Below are 20,729 nucleotides of genomic sequence, written 5' to 3' on the forward strand. Positions count from 1 at the left end.
GTAATATTCATTTGAGTTATTTTAATTTTGTATTCTACCATTTGCAAACTCTGCCCTAAGGACTGAAGATGAGCAGGTCACAAATGTCATGGAAAAACTGTTTGTGAATTTTGGGCTGGAAATTCTGAAAAAGATCCCAGGCAGAGTCTCCACGGAAGTTGATGCTAGGTAAGCTGGGAAAGCTTCAATTTTTGGTTTTCATAATTTCAATTGGAATCCTTTAGTAGTGATGTGAAGATGTTTGTCCATTGAGCATTATGTTTCCCATTTTTACCTCCCCCAGTGGATGTGCTGCATAATTCTGTTACTGTAAAGACTTCTATAAAGTGGAAACCTGTACTCTCAGCAAGTGCCACAGTGTAACAAGGGTCCCATTATATCAAGGCAACCATACTCGTGTCCCTGTATCCCAAGGTAAATTGTCCAAGTCTAAGCTTTTAATAAATTAAAGCTATCAAAACAGTTTAGGAAGTAATTAATTGCCAACTGTCATGGAAACCATGTAGTTAACTTTTTAAATAACCTCACGTTTCCAAAATAAAATGGGATACATAGAAAAGTGTTCTAGATTGATCTTTTGCCTTCAGCAGCACACATACTACCTGCTGCTCTTTGGTACCTAAACAAGCATTTCTTTCAAGTGAATTAGGGTCAAATGTTAGGTTGTTGTCTATCCAAAAAAAAAAACAAACAAAACAAATGGAATGCTTCTAGAGCATTTTTCTTCCCTGCAACCAGCTCTGATGCTTGCTTATTTGTACATATCATTGTCTTACATGATAAGTCTTAAATATAAATACAATAGACAAACCTGTATTTTTTTGATCTTTTACAGAAGAAAGGAACAATTGTAATCATTTGACAAATAAAATCTACCTTTTGAGTGTCACTTGTTTAAACATTAAGCCTGTATACAGGCTTATGCTTGGGCATACTCTCTCTTAAAACTGACAATTTGTCTGCTTTTCTATATGGATTTATCAAAATGCCTATCACTTAGGGAGGAATTTGGGCATTGCTGACCAAACGTCGGCAGTTGTGACACTTAACAAACTAGAGCTCCACTTTAGTTTTTAGCATTAAAGTGGATGTTAATTTTACAATCCTCATAAATTAAGATTGTTACAGCTTTTGTATACTTGTCTGTGAAGGAGCAAGCTTTTGAGTTGGCTGTCTCTGATTACTTGCTGATGACCTAGTAAAGCACACAACATACACCTTGGTGGTAAACAGCTGTGTAATTTTAAGATGTACTTGCATGGAAAAGGAATTCTTGTCCATAGAGTGACTTGCTTATCCAGACTTGATCCATCCATCCATTTTCTAACCCGCTGAATCTGAATACAGGGTCACGGGGGTCTACTGGAGCCAATCCCAGCCAACACGGGGCACAAGGCAGGAACCAATCCTGAGCAGGGTGCCAACCCACCGCAGTACACACACAAACACACCAAGCACACACTAGGGCCAATTTAGAGTCGCCAATCCACTTAACCTGCATGTCTTTGGATTGTGGGAGGAAACCCACGCGGACACGGGGAGAACATGCAAACTCCACGCAGGGAGGACCCGGGAATCGAACCCGGGTCTCCTAACTGCGAGGCAGCAGCGCTACCACTGCGCCACCGTGCCGCCCTCTAGACTTGATTTTCTTTTTAAATTTTCATACCATATCCATTTTCAAATTTTTCTAATCGAGACAAGGATTCCAGCCTAGGCTGAAAATGCTCACATGTGGACACGTAATCTCATTTCTAAGTGGTTCGTTCTGAGTAGCCAGTCCAGTGTGTGTGTTTGTGTGTGTGTGTGTGTGTGTGTGTGTTTTTGAGAGGAGAACTGACAGCAGGATTTCCAGATTTTTGTTTGAAGCTTGTGCAGTTTTAGTGGAGAATTTCTTAAATAGAATTTTAATGTTACTTAAACCATACAGTTTGTAATGATCGCTAAGATTTTTAATCTTGTGATTTGATGAATGGGGATAAGTTTCTGATAGAATGGGTGTCTATAGACAAAGATTTTTAATTGTAAACCCCGCTCCAATGCACTCTGCATCATTACTAGGTGGGAAGAGCCCCCTACAGCATTTAAATTTTAAAAAATAGGTTCAAAACCGCAGGGCCAATTCACCCATGGCTAATCAAGTCTTGATAAAAACATGTGTAATAAAAGAATATCTGGAAAATTGGGGGGTGGGGATAAGTGATGTTCTGATTTGCAGAACAATTTACTTGTACGGAAACTAGCTTAATGCTGGTACTGTACAGGGTGTGGTTTTTTTTTGTTTTTTTTTTTCTCTCCAGTACTGTTAAAATTGTACAGACCTAATTGAGAGTTCCTTCAGTTTTTAAAAGCTGGTTCCCTGTGATATGAGGTGTGTGTGGGGTGTGGTTTTTTTTAAATTTGATACTGTGTGCTCTGGACCAATGTTCGTATCTATAGATGTCCATTCTATTAGTTTATCTCCATTCTTTGTGAAAATGAGGTTAAATGTTTTAGCCACCTGTTCAAACAAAATATTGTATGTAATATGTTTTAAGATCCATAAGCCAAAGTGAATTACAGGTAAAGATACTTGTAACAGAATTTTACAACAATTTTTATGGTCCCAACAGTTTTCCTATATGATGTGAGTCTATAGAAATCTCATTAGTACGAAGTACATTCAGCAGATACTTTTGTTACAACAAAGTGCCCAAAAGACCTTAATGCCTGAATGAATCATCTACAGAGCAGCTAGTTCTGTGGCCGCAGCTGTTGTACAGAATGATCCCCAAACAGAAACATTGTAATTTTTTCTTCGAACTTTCCTCGTACATTTTGTTTCCTGCGGTTTTCAGTGATCCCTTTTGCTTATTGATCGTCAACATTTGAAAATCATCCATTGGAATTTAACTCCTTGTCACCTTCATATAGAAATGGCAGACAGGAAAAAACGATAACTGTTCATATTAGAAAAAAAATGTACATTTTTGCAGCTCTTGATTGCAGCAAAAAGAAAAGACGTTACCAGTGAATTTGGAATTTCGCGATCGACATTATCCTCTTTCTTGAAAGACCAAGCAAAAGAAATCTCTGGTTGCCAACTTATGTAAACTGCTGCATTTGAAGATGTCAAAAAAGCAGTTTCCATGTGGTTCAGTGATGTTCGTTCAAGAAACATTCCTATTAATGTGGCACTCATTCAAGAAAATGTGAAGTTTGTAAACTCTCTTGGGACCTCGTCCAACAAGACAGCACGCTGAAGAGCGTCCTGAAGTCCAATCTCCATGTCTATGGACGACTGTTTATCTGTTGCCGGGGCAACAGCCGGCTCAAAGCTATGCTGCAGCTCTCAGCTATTCTGCGTCTCTGCAGCAAAGCAAACGGAAAAGATCTCGAAGGGTGGTGCAAGGTACATTGTTAAATGCAGGTGACATAATTACTTGATCACTGATCTGGCCACAACCCTGCCTAACTGCTGTGTCTGTGTATAGCAGAGTGGCAGATCACACTACAATAAATAACTGCAGTTCCTGTTTCAAGCTGAATAAAGCTGGTTTTGCTAAAGTACTGAGACACTGCCTCGTGTTTTTAGGGTGCAAGACAGGGACTTCTGGCGCGACCCTGATCCTTTATGATTTGCTTCTGTCTTACTTCACTGCAGCGCTATGAGCCTGTTTTTGCCCTGCCCCGGCAATGGACAATCTTCCACAGATGCTGCAATCGCACTTGGGGACACACTTCAGTGTGTCATTCCTGTTTTTGTTTCAGAAGAGTTCAGAAACCTCACAATATGAAGAAAAGGATGATTTGGCTCCTGATTGATAACTCTGCTGCCGACAACATGCTTCCACATTTAGATAATGTTCGCGTTGGATTCCTCCCACCCAATTGCACAGCAGTGCTTCAGCTATTGGATTTGGGCATCATTCACACCCTGAAAGTTTATCGCAAGGAAATGCTGAGAAAAATTCTCATCGGCATACCTTGTAGGCAGGAGGAGATTAAAATTAACGCGAAAGAAGCTGTTGAAATGATTGCAAACACCTGGGCGCAAGTTAAAGAAAGCACTATAGTAACAAATACAGAATCTCATTAAAACTAAATATTTTTTTAGGTCCCTGGGAGCTCGTAATGGAATTTTACCTGTATAGAATTTTAGGTTAAATTTATTGGAAGTGTTCCTTTTATAAGTCAAATTTTTGCATTCAATTTCCTTTAGTAATAAAGGGGTTTTGTGTGTGTGGTGTTTCTTTTTTTGGTTGGTTTTCCATGTGAGGAAACATTTTACATTTCTTGCCAAATTTGACCAAATTGCTTTATTATGTATTTAGTTGTTCAATGAATACATGTATCATTTTTACTAAGACTTTCAAACATTTTGGTAGGATTCCTAACTAGGGAATGAGCTAGCCATTTGCATAAGAGGGAATTTCTATCTTCAAGCTACACAAGTTGACAGAACTCCTAAAATGGGGAATGCTTGGTATCCATCCTACTCCAGTTTTATTTCTAGGTTACATGAATGGTTTTAATAGATACCAGAAACTGATGTAGGGAGGAGCCAGTAATGAGAAAAGTGTAAAGCAATAAGACAACATGGATAATCAAAGTTAAGCAAATCTTAAATTTTATAGATACAAAATCTCCTAATACTAGATTGTCTTACGTTCTCATTCAGGCAATGCTTAGAGTTGGGTTGTTAGATTTGGTTACTGGAAATCTAGAAACATTACAATCCATCACAATGTGCTTGTCACTCTGCAGGAAATGAATAGTCCAGTGATTTTAGGTTTGACAGGTTTCATTGACACTAAAGAACATATACACTAACAGGATAAGGTGATTTAGCCAGTTTACCTTTTGGATTTAAAACCAAACAGCCCTTTCAATATTGTGCAATGCAAATAATTGAGAAGTCTATCTTCAGTTGTATCCAGTGCTACCATGATTAGATTCTGGCAGTCTGCAGCAATGGGACGAAGAATTTTGGTGTTTCTGGTTCTGTCTTAACCTTGGGCCAATTCAGGGGATGTGCAATTCCAGAATTCATCATGCATTTATTTTTGAAAGTTCAAGTAATTGTATTTTTAATTGTGAGAAGCATACGGTCTTAAGGCTTTCAAGCAATACGCTTCACTCATTTTGAGTCTTTCTTTCTTTCACATTTCAGGCTCTCTTTTGACAAGGACGAAATGATCCTAAGAGCTTGCCGGCTAATTCAACTTTACAAAGATGCAGGAATTGACAAGGAGCGAATTCTGATCAAGCTGTCATCCACTTGGGAGGGCATTCAGGCTGGCAAGTAAGTAAATCCATACCTTTTCTTAAATATACAAAAAAAACAAACTTATTGCCAGGGTTTGCACCTGAAAATTTCATAATACAGCTGACCTGCATTATAATGCCTCTGGTTAATCAGGTGTGTGGTAAAGTCCTTGATAGGGAGCCATGGCGATATATATTTAAATTAAGTGGTTCAGCCAATTTCCTTTTAGTGCTCAGAGGTCTGTGATTGTGGCACCTGCACCCATCTGAGTATAAACAGGGAGCCTAAGCAGGAAGGAGGGTGATAAACAGAAATGGAGAAAACTGAGACAATCTGAGGTTGAAATAAGTGAAAGGAAGAATTGTCTGAATTATGGTGGAGGCCACAGGGCTGCATTGAAGAGGAACCAGGTGATCCTGTGGTGTAGCAGGTCCAAAGCTCATGTCAAAGGCCACTTTTTAAAATAAACTACACACTTGCAGCTTAGAAATGGGGCATGATGTGTAGCCAGAGCGGTTCCCGGGGGAATTCATGATGCTGGCATTCCTCATTTAAGTGCATAGGTGAGGAGACGTCCACATCCGTAATTGGCGCCGGGAGCTGCTAATTGCCACATCTGATCCATGTCCCCGTAATAAATAGAAGTGCAAAGCAGCTAGGGTGAGAGAGAAGACGGACGGAGGTTAGAAGGAGCAGGGAGGAGAAAACCGGTGCATGAGTGAGTAGGACAACGAAAGGCAGCTGGACAGTGAGCCCACGCGGGGTGTTTGGCCGGCACTCAGGGGCAGTCGGTAGTGGTCGCTCCCGCTGAGTGTTTGAGGAGTGGGAGTGACCAAAAGGAGGATGGCTCGCTGCAGAAGGCTGGGAAAGCAGCAGGAGTCGGGACTTGGGGAAATGAGCACCCTGGTTGCTGCGGAGCCCAAGTCGCAACCTGGTGAAGCCCACCGGAGCCAGGGATTGGTGTGGCGAACAAACCAGCTTTAGAAGGTAGAGAGAAGGTCAGCTGCAGGTAGTGTGACTCCCCTGGTGCATAGCCTGGACGGGAGAAGCAGGGGAGTCACCAGTAGAAAGAAGGCACCGGGCTTTGTTTTTAAAAGGATGGCTTCCAGCCATTATTTTAACCTCGTTTTTAAAGGACTTATTGTTTTTAACCTCCAATTCACTGCTTTTTATGGATTATTTAAGGAACTTTGAAGATTTGATGTACTGCACTTTAATTTGAACACTATTTTGAGTTTTGTTGTTCTAATAAAAGCACTTTGCACTTTTTGCACCATCCCCTTGCTTCATTGTTGTGCCTCACTGTCCAGCTCATCGGTAACATTACCAATATGTAGGGTTCAAGGGCTCCCAGAAGGAAGATGGGGGCATGGAGTGGAACCTGCATCGTCACAGATCCAGAAGAAAAGCAAATGGCCAGTACTTGAAGGTAGCAGAGTTTGGGAAGCGTAACAGGAGTAGGATCGACCCTCCATTACAGATGTTCTTTGGTCTTTGGCTGGGAGACAGTGGCAGGAGATTAGAGCAGTGCTCAAGGTCTGGTGCTAAATGCCTGGATTGGTGCTGAGGATTTGAGGCAGTCTTAAAGGTTAACTGTCTGTTAGTGGGGTGTATGGCGTTTTTGCGTGTGGTTTTTGTTTTTTAAATACACAAACCAGTGGCTAATATTAGAAGGCAGTGTGGTGTAGCATTTTAAGGCTTTGGAACTTTACATTTTAAACAGACTTCATAGTTGAGTTTTATTTTGGTTAAATACTGCTACTGACAGTGTAACTTTGAACAAGTCACGTCACCTGTCTTTGCACCAATTAGATGGCTGGAGCTGCTTACTGTTGAATATGGACAATTTTTTTTATGTCATGGATACAACATTCCTGCCATAGATGGTGGGTGTATGTTGTTGTGTGTTTTTTACCCTGCTTGTATTGAATTGGATGTTGTGTTTGAATTGTAATGGATAATAAATTTACATTTCCTTTTAAACCGTGCAATGTTCCCTTTGTATTCTGGCCAGCTGTTGTGCTTTTCAGTCTTTGGCATTGCACCCACAGCTCCTCCTGAATCTTTCTTTCTTTCTTGAGGTCGACACAGCGGAATGGATAACTGAGAGCCAGTACACATCTAAGAGTGCCAATAGTCCGCAGCAAAAAAGCACTTGCTAACTATTTTGTTTTACGTTTGACCCTCAAATTTTCTTGATCATGTTGTGGTGGTTCCTCCCACCCCCCATAACCCATCCACCATGTCAGTTAGTGGCACTATTTGCTCATCCAGTCCAATTATTTCTGTGTCGTTCGTTTACACAAAGCACACTTGGCACAAATACTGAAGAAAGAATTACCCAACATTTAACTTTAAAATTGTCAAATTTCATTTATATATGTTAAGATTTTGGAGCATTTACTTTTTCTGTTGTCGAGGGAGGGGTTGATGTATCAATGTTCTTTCTTAGCAGATACCAACCAAACTACCATCCTGCTAAATTGCAGCTTTTTAACTAAATGGGAAGAGGCATTTTCTGAATGGCTGACTGTGAAAAGAGTCGGTCTACTTTTGCGTTTCATATGTAGATACAGATGTGTATAATATGTTTGTCTATACACATACAGAACACTTAATCTGTTTGGGCCTTGTATACATCTAGATGTTTCTCCAAGATGCATTGCTAGAAAAGTGGTGGGGGGGGTGATTGTTTGACTCTTGTTCTAGGTAACCTTTATTCAATATTCTTTTGTAGAAAACCTTTTTTTTTCTACTTTTCACATGCCTAATAGATGCTTGTTAGTCTGTTTCCCATTTGAAGAGTTTTGCTTAAAACTCTGCTAAATAAGTCATAACATTACCCATGTTTCACAGAGGTAATCTGGCACAGAGCACTGGTAGGGTGGATTTGTTGAATGGTGGTGTTGCTTATGATGTAAAACAACTTTTGGAGTTATTTCCTATCTTTTCATATTGCGTCCCATTACTTTTTAAAATCCAGAGGACAATGAAGAATTATAGATAATAATAACCTTTAGTTTTTTAAAACCTCCAGGACATGAAATCCATTTCATCTACATTAACCAAAATTTGGCTGCACTGAGCAGATTGACTAAGTAGTGAGCAATTTATGAACTAAACCATGTTTTGTTTGAATAAAATTAAGTCCTAGATAGTTTCAGAAAAACAAATTCAAGGCGAAGACAATGATTGATTGTATACTAAAGTTATACTGATGGAACAAATATCCATCCATTGGGAACTCCAATCTACCCTGGTATCCTATAGAAATTTCATTTATGCATCAAAAATGACCTTTCCTACTAGACTACAGTATCGCCTGGTGCAAGGTTATATGTGCTTTCTTTGTAATGAGAGAATGATTGTGTGGGGTGGGTTTTTTTTTTTTAAATGCCTCCAGTCAATATGGCATGTTCATGGGACAGGAGCAGGAAAAAGACTAGTTATGCCAACTAATAGGATAGCTCACAAGAAGAGAAACAACCACTCCTGATTATTCCAGACTCTATGGTATAATAATTTCTTAGCCTTTGTGTGCTTTTTTTAAAGTTTACTGATTTGTGTCTGTGATTAACATACTTTGTCAATTTTGAGTAGCCAGATGCAATGCTGTATGGGAGAAGTGGGTAAAGCCTTGTGAAGCTGCAATTGAGATCCTGAGATGAATGGATTGGCTGTAGATCAAAAAATGTGCCTAATGCCAAGGAATTTTGTAGTGTCTAGAATTATACTGTACATGGTGTCTGAATTGGACTGCTTTTTTTGTCATTGGTTGCATGTCCACTCCATTCTGCATGTTAATGAATGTTACCTGAATTTCACATGGAGAATTGTAAATTTTAGGGTTCACCCACCATAATTTCTGTAAGCTTGCAATATCACTTTTTGAAACCATTGAGCTATGACAGGTATTTAACTCCTAGGGGTCCTTGTCCTTAATTAGCTTATTTCAATTCCACCACCAGGTTGTCTGGTAAGTGATTTTGATATGTACTGAATTATGAAACCTATTTATTTTTTCTTTGATTAAATAAAATTGATAACATAGGCCTATGTTGATGTGGAACTGTTCATTTAAGAAGGATTCGCTGAATAAAGGTATAGTTGAACAACTAAATGTCAAACAGTATGCTGTTGTACACTTTAATAATTTTATCTAAATTTTCTTTTAGGGAGCTGGAGGAGAAACATGGAATCCACTGTAACATGACACTACTCTTCTCATTTGCCCAAGCAGTGGCCTGTGCTGATGCTCATGTTACACTCATCTCTCCCTTTGTGGGCCGCATCCTGGACTGGTATAAAGAGAATACTGAAAAAAAATCATTTGAACCCTCTGAAGATCCAGGTGAGGTCAGCTGCAAATATGAGGATACAAATTGGCATAAAATTTTAAGTTGCAATTTGAGAATTTTTTTTTTTTTTTCTCCTCCCACCTTTCTAAAGGCGTTCAGAGTGTGACAAAAATATACAATTATTACAAGAAGTTTGACTACAAGACTGTGGTAATGGGTGCCTCTTTCCGCAACAGTGGTGAAATCAAAGCATTGGCTGGATGTGATTATCTCACAATTTCCCCAGCTCTGCTGTCTGAGCTGAGTAAGGACTCCAGCAAGATCAAACCCACCTTGAGTGTAAAAGAGGGTAGGCAATTTGATTTCTCATTCTCTTATTTAAAAAGTACATTTCAATGGGTCCTTTTTTAATCCCTTGTTTGTCACTGCTGGTTGAAATGCAAGATTCCCATCCTGTATCCTCACTGCCTCTTACTATAAGTTGCTCTGATGACTAACTTGTTTGTGTCCTTGCTGTGCTGAAACCATAAATGCTACTTTTATTTCCTGGTTTAGTGTGGAATCTCATCATGAAACCACATTTATAAACTGAATCGGTTTTAGTAAACTAAGTGAAACAGTTTTTGTGGTTTACCCTCTTTTGCAAAACAGTTTTGTCTAAGTTTGGATAACTAATGTACATGCAAACCACTGTGAAGCCAATATACATTAATTCATGCAATTTAAAAAAAAAAAAAAAGTGTAGTGGTGTGTCTGTGGGTGGGAAGATGTTAAGGGGACCAAGAAAACCACACAGGCAGAATTCTATCCCATTCTTCTCTATTGATTCACTAATGTACAACTATAATGTAGCTTTCACTATAAATGGTGGTAACCTTAACAATATTTCAGATTCCTTACTGTTGGCTGAACCATTTTGGTGTGATAACACTGTTTTGGGTTTATGACCGCCTCCCCAACCAGATTCCAAACCAGTTTGTGTGGTGTGTGTGGTTTTTTTTTTTTTGTTTGTTTTTTTATTTAAAGCTTTATCTCAAGTGAGTCTTAGTGTGCTCATCACAATTATGTCAAAGCAATCTCTCCCTTTCTTAAAGGTAACACTGAGAAATAACTTTGCCATTAACTCACTATCACAAAAGGTGTGACCTATTTTGAAACCCATGTTCTGTTCATGGCCATGCACAGTTGAAATTGTGATGCTGTCCTGCAACAGTTAACACAAGACTGCCTGTGTGCTAAACTGAATAGATCACTGTGCCTGATTCTGTCTCGGAGAGACCGGGATAAGCCATTAAACATTAGTGAAGGGGGCCGCTGCTAGCACTTGTTCCTCACAAATGACATTCCAGTATGTGTGGGTCATAATCTCACACTTCAGTCCGTGCCCTTTGTACACACCACATTTTGCTACTTCCAACTGGATGCCTTAGTAAGGTTCCCCAGATTGGCCCTACTGTGTTCACTTGTGAGCGCCAAGAAAATGATCAAAATTTAATTTTTAAAGGTAATAAGACTCTGCAAAAATAATAATATATTTGCATCCTATGAACAATTATGCTTCAAATTTACCTGCCCATCAACACAATTTTTTTCACTACTTTCAAATCAAACTTTGCCCAATTGTGTTCATCTCCCACCCAATTCTATTCCAGAGGAAATCTTGATTAGTCTTTTAGATTCAGACAACATCTCTACAATATATAAAAGTATTTTACATTTTTTCTTTTAAAGATCCCAGGGTATAGTGGGGAAATGATGTTCCACTTAATATTTCAGAAAAGGAGTGTAAGGCAGCCATGCATAGAATACACTCTAGTTCCATATGTGCAGAGCATTCAGTCATTCAACTTCTTAATTTTATCAAGCACGTTTATCTTGTTTAAAATTGTCAAATGTATCCAGGCCAAGATTTCACTGGTGAATGTTGTTGTAGTCTAGCTCCTACCTCACTGGTGCACTTTTTGGGTGAGCTAACAACCCACTAACAGCTGTGTTTGGTGTACTCCTGAATGGTCTTAAATGGCAGAAGCACAAACTGATTGCCTATACCACACTACTAGCATGCAGACTTCTCCTACTCGACTGGAATAATCCCAGCCCACCTGTTAGAAGGCAGTGGGTAACTGATATATTCTATACTGTTTGAAATTGGGGGTGGGGGGAAAATTCTCAAATAGAACTTCTTTAAAATATGGCAAGATCTAATTTAATAAAATTTTAGAATAAGTTTTTATGTCGGGAAGATATTCTCCTGTTTTTAGAGATTTGCTGTTGGGTCACCTCTCTGCCTCTAGCAAGGGTTGAATTCTGAAAAAATCATTCCTAAAGTGTATTGAGAAGTGTGTTTGGTGGGGTGTTTAATTACCACAACACCCCCCTCCCAAAATACCAATGCTATTAAAGTAGTTAATTGCAATAATGGAATAATGGGTGGGGGAGAACAAATTTGGTAAAATGTTGTAGTGTCTATGGAGTACCATAACATGTGTTGTGTACTTCTGCTGGATGTAACGTCATTAATCTCAACTAAACCAATGTGTTTTGCTCTGTTAGTCTTTTTGCTTGTTTTTCAACAATGTGATTTTGTAATAGTAAGGGGATTCCGGACTTAAAGCACAACAGGCCTTATGAACAAACTCGTGAGCAATTTCTGTACAAGAAACCTTTTTCCATATTAATTTGGTCCCCCACCTCAATACTCATTAAATGAAGCCTTTTCACATAATTTTTTTTTTTTTTGCAATTTGCTTTTCAATTAGCCAGGGTTTTTTGTGTGTGGGTGGTTTTTAATAACTGAAACTGCTTTATGTAGTCAATGAGGAATTTTACTTTTTTTAAATGATTTTTCACATTTACTTTCCTTAGCCAAGGCCAGTGATCTGCAGAAGGTACAGTTAGATGAAAAGAAGTTCCGCTGGCTACATAATGAGGATCGTATGGCTGTGGAAAAGCTTTCTGATGGTATCCGGAAATTTGCTGCGGATGCCATAAAGCTAGAGTCCATGATTAAGGTGAGTGGCCTTTTTACATATAAACATTATGCATATCTAGACATACAAATGCTGTCCATCTGTTAAAGCTGAAGACTACAGAGCATGTGTTTGAGCTTGCGCACAAAGAACATTGTAGGAATTCAACCAGGTTTTAAATTAAACAAACTCCTTAAAATACCATCATACTGAACATCTATTCCATTCTGAATCGGTCTAGGTAGAAGAATGCTTTTCCTGTAAAATTCAGTAATTCATCAATCTGTGGAAGTATGTAATTTTGGGCATGCAGAAAGCCACTTGGATTTGTTTAAAGCACTATAGTGGTGTTGAGGTACACTTTTTTTTTTTTTTTTTTTTGGGGGGGCGTTTGGTTAAGGATTAAAGGGCTCACAATTGAGCAAGTACACACTTCTGGCTTCTGTCCCAGCTTTAATAAAAAAAAAAAAAAAATTGCATGGTATTTTAACAGGTCAAAGAGGTCCAGATGTATGCAGGAGATATTGGATTTTTTCTCAAAATGTTTGCTTAAATTATGTACATTAGAGAGTAATGGCCTTAGCATGAAAAACACCAATTTTATCACCTATGTAAGAAATACAAAGGCTTACAGTACAAGGTACTTTTCGGTGTGTTTTTTAAATCTAGTTTTGCACCCATCTACACACTATAGCCTGCACTTCAACATCCCTTGGTTTGTTGGCAAACCTCGTATGGTGGATCTTATCAAGCTTTCTAAAATTTTAACATAAATATCTTGTGCGTTTTTAGCAGTCTAAAGCAGGGTTTTTCAAACCTTTTCAGACCAGGAACTCCTTTTAAGGGAGAAAAATTGCAGGCCCCCATTGAGGCAAACTCCAAATTATCACAAAATACATAACTCTTCAAAATAAAACTGTTTTCAGATTTATACTTGGAGCTGAACTACACCATATTTGTATGGGGTACTTGATGAATTACTGAGAAGAGCATGCTTGTTTCTGACTGCACAGTTCCTCAGTTCTGGGAGTGAAGAAAAATGGGCAGACTATGAGATCATCCTCCACATGCAAGCATGCCCTGTACTTTGTATTGATATGTCAGTGCTGAGAAAAGTAACTATCAGTAAAGGGAAACGGTACAGTATTTGCATGATCTTCGCAGTATGTTCCAGGTACTCTTGTGTGGATAGGACAAGTCTCCATGAGACACCTGCTGGAATCTGAACTTTTTTTCAATGTCCTTTCACAGGTACACAGTTTTTGCCTTACCATTTAAGACCACTTTTACTTGTTGCAGTTATTGCAACTAAGTCCTGTACCCAGTCCCAGACATCCACTCAGTGTTTGCTCAGTGTATTTGGTGAGATGTTGCCACGGATATGTTATTATTTTCATAAAGAAACTGTCTGCAATCTTTAGGTAGATGGTTTGTGTCAAAATAATATCCACATGAATGCCAGGACCCAGGGTTTCCCAGCATGACATTGCACTGCCTCCACTTGCTTGCCTTCTTTCCATAATCCATCCTGCTGCCATATCCTTTCCAGGTAAAGGCTGCATATGCATGTGTCGGTCCACATGAACTGAAATAAAATCTTGATTCATCAGACCAGCCCATCACCTTCCTTTGCTCCATAGTCTAGTTCTGACACTCCTTTGCCTAGGTTAGGCACTTTTGGTAGTAGACAGGTTTCCGCATTGGCAGTCTGACCAGTTTCCAGCTACATATGTAAATCTCTAAAACCTTTTGTGTGGGAATTTGTGAAATATGCGTTTGCTTATAAGCAGCTAAATTTCAATTTTTCTGCTTAACTGTTACACTTAATGAATTGAAGTCTTTGCAAATAGACTATTTTATATAAATATCCTATACAGTGAACCCTCGTTTATCACGGTTAATCCATTTCAGACTCTACCGTGATAAATGAATTTTCGCGAAGTAGGATTCTTTATTTATAAATCGAATATTTTCGCCGTTAGAGAATAGAAAACCTGTTTCTGACCTTCTAAATACGTTTTTAACATTATTAGAGCCCTCTTACATGAAATAACACCCTTTAGTCACCATTACACTCGTATTACCCAATATATTAGACAAAAAAAAGAGTAAATAAGACATATTAGACGTTACAAATATCATATTACTAGGCACACCCGCCTTTTAAGGCGACCGACTTTTATCCTCAATTTGTATGCGCTCCATGTGTACATCAGGCATGTAAGTGTAGGGAATGAGAACAAAGTGCCCATTCATAACCTCCCGAAAACTTTTTTTTTTTTTAAATCCCCTCTAGTGCCTGTCCAAAGTCGTACAATGTAAGCCCGAATCTGTACCGCTAAAGATGGAGTTTCATGCACTAAATAAGCTATAGATGAGAATAAGCAAGCACCATCTCCCCTGATATTTGCTACACAGTGAGGCATTTGTAATCCAACATTATTTCCAGAGACAATTTTGTCTTTTTCCAGCGCATCGCGCACAAAAGCAAGGGAACGATGGGAGCACCAGAACTCTGCTCACATCGCGTCGCTTCATACCGTAAGTATTAAGTCTGTGATAAGCGGAATACCGCTATGCTTTGCACTCATGGGACTTAAGGACAATCCCGACTGCTTTTATATAGTAGATTATTGTACTGTACATTTGATTACACACACACACAGTTCTAGCACAAAACCACTAACCTATGAAGGCACGACCTTCGTAGGAGAGTCTTCAGGTGGTGCAGGTGCGTCGTCTACCGCTGAAGGAGTACTAGGAGTAGGCAGTGGGTGTGCGGCTGAAGAACATCTTGATAGGCAGTTGCTGGCGCTGTCTTTTCATATGCGTGAGGAGGCTTTTGTAGGGTATTGCCATCTTTGATCATATCTAAGAGTTTCACCTTCTCCTGGATAGTAAGCATTTTCCTCCAGCGCTTAGTTTTATTGTCAGAAGGCTTAGAAAAAGCAGCACGTTTAGGAGCCATCATGGGGGTTTAGATAAAAGTTCTCAGAAAGCGCATGCTTGGTGACGTAAGAATGTATGAGAAAAAATCGTGATAGAGTGAAGCCGCAAAAGTCAAAGCATGATATAGCAAGGGATCCAGATTCCCAATTAGTCACAACACCTGATAAGCCTGTTCATTTAATTAGCTGGTATTTTTCTTTTCTACATTCATAAAAGCACAGCAGCATTTTTACATTCATAAGATATTTAAAAATATTTCTGCCCTTGCTATAGATTTAAATGCTTAACTGTCTTTTTTGTTTTTCATTATTTTGCTCTTTCTCTGTGCAGTTTTCCCCTTCGTATCTTATTAATGACAATTAACAATGAGCAGAGCAGACACACTGGCAAACACTGAACAATCAAAGGCTGCAAGTACTTTAGCATCAGACCTGCTAATTAGTAAATAATATATTAATTAATCAATTAGAGCACATAAAGTAGAATGAAAATATTGTTAAAAAGAAAATACATTATTTCCTTTTTTTTATCAAATTTAGTTTTGTAATTTTTATATTGTTTCCAAAGCACAGAACTTGGGGAAATAACACATCATTTAATTAGCCCAGGAGTCCAATTAAAAACAGAAGCTAGTTGGAACAAAAACCTGCAGCCACTGTGTGCTATCCAGCAAGATGATAGTTAACTCCAAAATTCCATTAAGTTGTTGCTAATTTTAAATTGCTGTTTAGGGTATGGATATTTAACAGTTCTTTTTTTTTCCCCCCAAAAATCCAGGAAAAGATGTTCAGCGCCAACAATGGAAATTAAGTGAGGATGGATGCTCCCTAACCATCTCATTGCATCAGATGAAACTAATGGACCAAATCAAATACATCTGCAGGATCCATTTCTCTTATAGCTGTGTGCTATTCAGAATTACTGTGGAATTTTCCTTTTGTGTGCACTCTTACTTCAGTATCTGAAACTAGTGACAAGCACTTTAACTCAAGTTGTATTTGGACCAGTACTAAATCAATAAACCAATGTTTTTCATTTTAAGTCTAAGACTATACTTTTAACTGTCTTTCCTCTTTATGAAGTAAAACTGCTTTTAAATGTTACCAATAAATTACAAATAGCAAGAACTATGGAAAATAGAGTGAAGGTCCTGAAAAGTAAAGCAAAATATTCATGTGTATTCAGCATTTCAGGTCAGCTGGTACTGATTTTTATTTTATTTTTTTTTTATATATATTTTAGGGAAAGGAAAACAAAGAGATGAGATCCCAACAAAATTGAAGTTGGTATCTGATCACTTTAGAGATCTGTGTGAGAGTGGATCATCCCCTTTCGCCAAAGGAAACTTTGAAATACAATTGCAGTCTGGCTGATTTAATTTTATAAAACTGTCGTAACGTTTTCGTGATCATAACTCCGATCCTAGAGGGCTGCAGTGGCTGCAGGTTTTAATTTTAAACATCTTTAATTAGTGACCAGTTTTTGCTGCTTAACTTTTGCCTTCATTTTAATTAACTTGACTCTGGGCCCCTTTGTTTCATATTTCCTTAATTAGCAGCCAAATAGTGAGACACAAAACAAGCCACCACATGACCAGCTCACCTGTGCCCATCACACACTATCTGAAAATTAAAGAAAGGTGATGGTGGTCTCAGTAAGGTTACTCTCCGCTCACCAAAACATTTTGATGGTGGTGTTAGAAAAAAACAGAAAATCAACAGTTTTGTAAATGTCTGCTGTGGCAGAATAAGAGCAGCAACAAGCCATGAAATTAAATAATGGGTTTAATTAACAGCAAGAATCCGCTTCTCTTTAAAGTGATTAGAGTGAAATTGGTTGGAGTTTGAAGCCCCTGTTTAGCTGGTCATCTGTTTCATGTTTTGTATCTGTTTGAATTGAGGTGTGTTTTTTTTTAAATTTTATTTTTTTTTATTAAATGACAGCCAAAGGATTGAATCCTTAAAAACAGCTATTAAAATGAAAGAGGAAAAAAGTTAATTAGCAGTGAAAACTGGTCACTGATCAGGAAAAGGGGGTGAATGAAAACCTGCAGTCCTCCCGGCCCAGAGTTCGACACCCCTGGTGTAAACAAATGGCAGACCTACTTTTTTTTTTTTCTCCTGATCCACGTATAATCCGTTTATGACCGTGTAGTTGGCCTTAGTGTAGTTTATGGTTTGCTTAAAGAAAACCTATGGTAGTTTGATGTTGACACCTAGGCGTACTGGACAGAGCATCATTTACTATTTAACACTAGCTTTGAGCAAAGCCCTGCAGTGTTCACCATGAGTTTGGCAAAACCACAGAAGTATTTGGAAATTTGCTGACCTCTGCAAAATACATTAAAGTCCATGGGAAAGGAGAAACTAGATTTGAGTGGATTCTAATGGTGCAGTGGTCTTGCGTGTCCCAGGGGGCCAGTTGGAGTGTTGGACTGGCTTGTTCCTTGGCTGTCAGATCTTCGCAAATCAATCACTGCAGATACTTCGCACTATTTTTCTTCCATCAAAGTGATAGGAACACCTTTGTAAATTTTAAACCTTTTACTAATGCACAGTATATTTTCATAAGGGCTTCTTTAAGATTTGTTTTGAATCTTCATTGTGCCATGTTAAAGATGGCACATGCATCCAGCCAAGCAGCAATTAGCGGGTGCACAGAAATTAATTTCAAAGGATTATCAGGCCACACCTCGCAAAAAGTAAAAGGGTCTATTTTCTTAGTAATATAAATTTAAGATGAATGTCTGTCTTGTTTAAAGCTCAAGCATTCCTAAAAGCCATATCTACCTCTGGAGTAGATTGCTTATGAAAGGGTACATGTTAGGTTACTGTTACTTGAACTGGGGAACTTCGTTCAATTTAATAAATCTGTGTGTACTTAATATTTTAATCAAGTGCATACTTTATAGAAGTCGAAGGGAAAATCACTACCATTTAAATCAACATTGCATTTATTTCTGAACTAGTTTTCAGTCATTAATGAAGTCCTTTTATATAGAATAATTTTATAGTTGGAGCACTGATGCTAGATAAGGCTGTTTTGGAATTCACTGTAGTTGTGGATTGGTACAATTTCACTAAACTGACCAGGGTATTGATGAAATTGTGGACATTAATCCCTTGTCATATACCCCTAATGTGTCTGGCAGCTTGGCTAATTTCAAAAACGTTCAGATTAATTTCAAATAGACAATGTTTACCTTAACCATAGTGTCTGGGAGGACCTGGTACCTTGTCTGATTGGGTGTTGTCCATCCGTGTTATAAAACCTCTCTCCTAGAATAGATTTGAATTGTCAAAGAATGTACGACAATGCTCGGTGCAAAATGCCTTAAGCCATGCGTTTGGACAAAAAGTTGAATGAAGGCCTTATCTGATCTTCAGAGCACAGGAAATAGTCCAGAGATGATGGGGGATTGGAAATAGTAAATGTTAGCATTATTCAAAGTTACTGTCTGTTTTTACCTGCATTTTTATTACACTTAAATATTGTTTTTTGTTTCTGTATGCTGCTGCTGGAGTATGTGAATTTCCCCTTGGGATTAATAAAGTATCTATCTACAGCACTTTGTCTGGCTGCTGACCGAGATGAGTCTCAAAATGTTTGCTTAAATACAATTTGGGCACTTGAGGTGGAGGCATTTATTTCCGTTGGTGTTCCCACACTCCATCTTAAGCAGGAGTATAAACTGATGAATCCCAGCTTCAGGGGCTGCCATGGGGTAGATGTGTGTCTCAGGCAGTTGCTAGAGGGAGAGGCTGATGTCCTGCTATAATATGCTATAGGTTAACTATGAGCTTTCAGATATTTGTTGCAAGAGTGAAGCTCTTGTTCCTTCAGTGTTTGAAACTCACAGCTGATGTTCTCTATTGTAAAACTTTTCAGTAGGGTCTTTCTAATGACAAAATGGAAGAAAAACAAGCCGCCACACAAGTGTTCAGAATATCCTTCCCCTAAGTGTAGTCTTTTTGTAAAACAAACTTGGTCCCCCTAAAACAGATATGCCTGCTTTGTTGGGCATGGCACTAAGATGAGCACTTAAAATTCATGCATGCTCTAGGCAAGATTGCAGCCAATTGCAGCACCACTGAACACCGTTTTACTCTCTCCATCCAAAAGCAAGTTAATTTCCTTGTGTTGTTTTCAAAACATATGGGAGTCTTGGTCTGTTTCTCAGATGTGATTTTTTTTTTTTTTTCAATTTAAATATAAGAAATGACCGGACTTTTTGTCTGATTGATTGCATTGCATTAAAGCCACGAGGGCCCCACTCCTGTACCTATAAGATACATGTATTGTTTCATATTAGTCTTATTATCTATGTAAAGGGATTTACTTTTACATTATTGGGTAAACATACAAGCTTTTATGTTTATTTGCAATTTATCTTTAACACCAGTTTCAGATATTAAAATGTGGTGTTTCAGTAATTGAGCAATAGTTTCAACATGTTCTGTGTTACATGAAGGACCCACACCTAATCTGCATCAGTAGAGCAGTGGACATTGTCATACCTTTCTTGCTATGTTGTTTTTGTATATACAGGTTCTCTTATCCAAAATACCATTTTTCCCTGTTAAACATTCAGTCTTTTGGCTCATTTTTCGGAGGTTCAATGACAGTAAGGAGGCTACTGGTTAATCATCTTGTGTTACAGCTGCCAAATGGAATTGACTGGCTAGGAACTGTAATTGGTTAGCTATAAGCAAATGAAGAACTTAAGTTTTGGGGAAAAAGACATTTATTTCTGTTCGAGTAGAAGACACTGCAGTAACTGGTGAAATAGAGTGCACCCTGTTTTGGGCCAATACCTCATTTGTAGCTGTTTTGTGTTTTGCATGTAAGTGCTTTGCCTCCTCCTTCTTCAGGAGACAGGTACTTGCATACAGAAAAGAAAAAACAAACTGATTTCCAAAAGTCCACTGCAAGTGTGTGTGTGTATATAGCACAAAAGAGGACTGGGGAACTCGGTCTCAGAAGCTATTCTGATTTTCTTTCAGAAAGGAATCAAAATATGTACAGTAAGTCTGGAAGGTGCCAGGAAGCACAAGGGATATATCCCGTTTATTTAATTCAACTTTGTCCTTGTGTTAGACTAACACACACTTAATTTTGTAGGACACACTGGCATCATCCATGTTAACCATGCTGGAAAACAAGTCCTGGTTTAGCAAGGTTCAGATTGACAAATATCAGCTTCTTTTACAGTTGGACAGTCTTTGTAAGATAACCTCTGTGGCTTATCTGCTAAAACAGTCACAA

At 38.4% G+C, this 20,729-nt stretch overlaps 1 protein-coding gene across 1 annotated transcript in view; it reads left to right on the forward strand.

The window, feature by feature from the left end:
* The window catches only part of taldo1 (transaldolase 1), a 33,163-nt gene extending 16,652 nt beyond the window's left edge, over positions 1 to 16,511 (forward strand). The window contains exons 3-8 of the mRNA XM_039763899.1: positions 61 to 168; positions 5,153 to 5,284; positions 9,424 to 9,599; positions 9,698 to 9,895; positions 12,412 to 12,557; positions 16,242 to 16,511. Of these exons, the coding sequence (XP_039619833.1) occupies positions 61 to 168; positions 5,153 to 5,284; positions 9,424 to 9,599; positions 9,698 to 9,895; positions 12,412 to 12,557; positions 16,242 to 16,274 (793 nt within the window). The 3' untranslated portion in view covers positions 16,275 to 16,511. The remainder of the gene's footprint in view (positions 1 to 60; positions 169 to 5,152; positions 5,285 to 9,423; positions 9,600 to 9,697; positions 9,896 to 12,411; positions 12,558 to 16,241) is intronic.
* The last annotated feature ends 4,218 nt before the right edge of the window (positions 16,512 to 20,729 follow it).

This window comes from Polypterus senegalus, chromosome 1, assembly GCF_016835505.1.
Source record: "Polypterus senegalus isolate Bchr_013 chromosome 1, ASM1683550v1, whole genome shotgun sequence".
Classification (NCBI taxonomy): Eukaryota; Metazoa; Chordata; class Cladistia; order Polypteriformes; family Polypteridae; genus Polypterus; species Polypterus senegalus.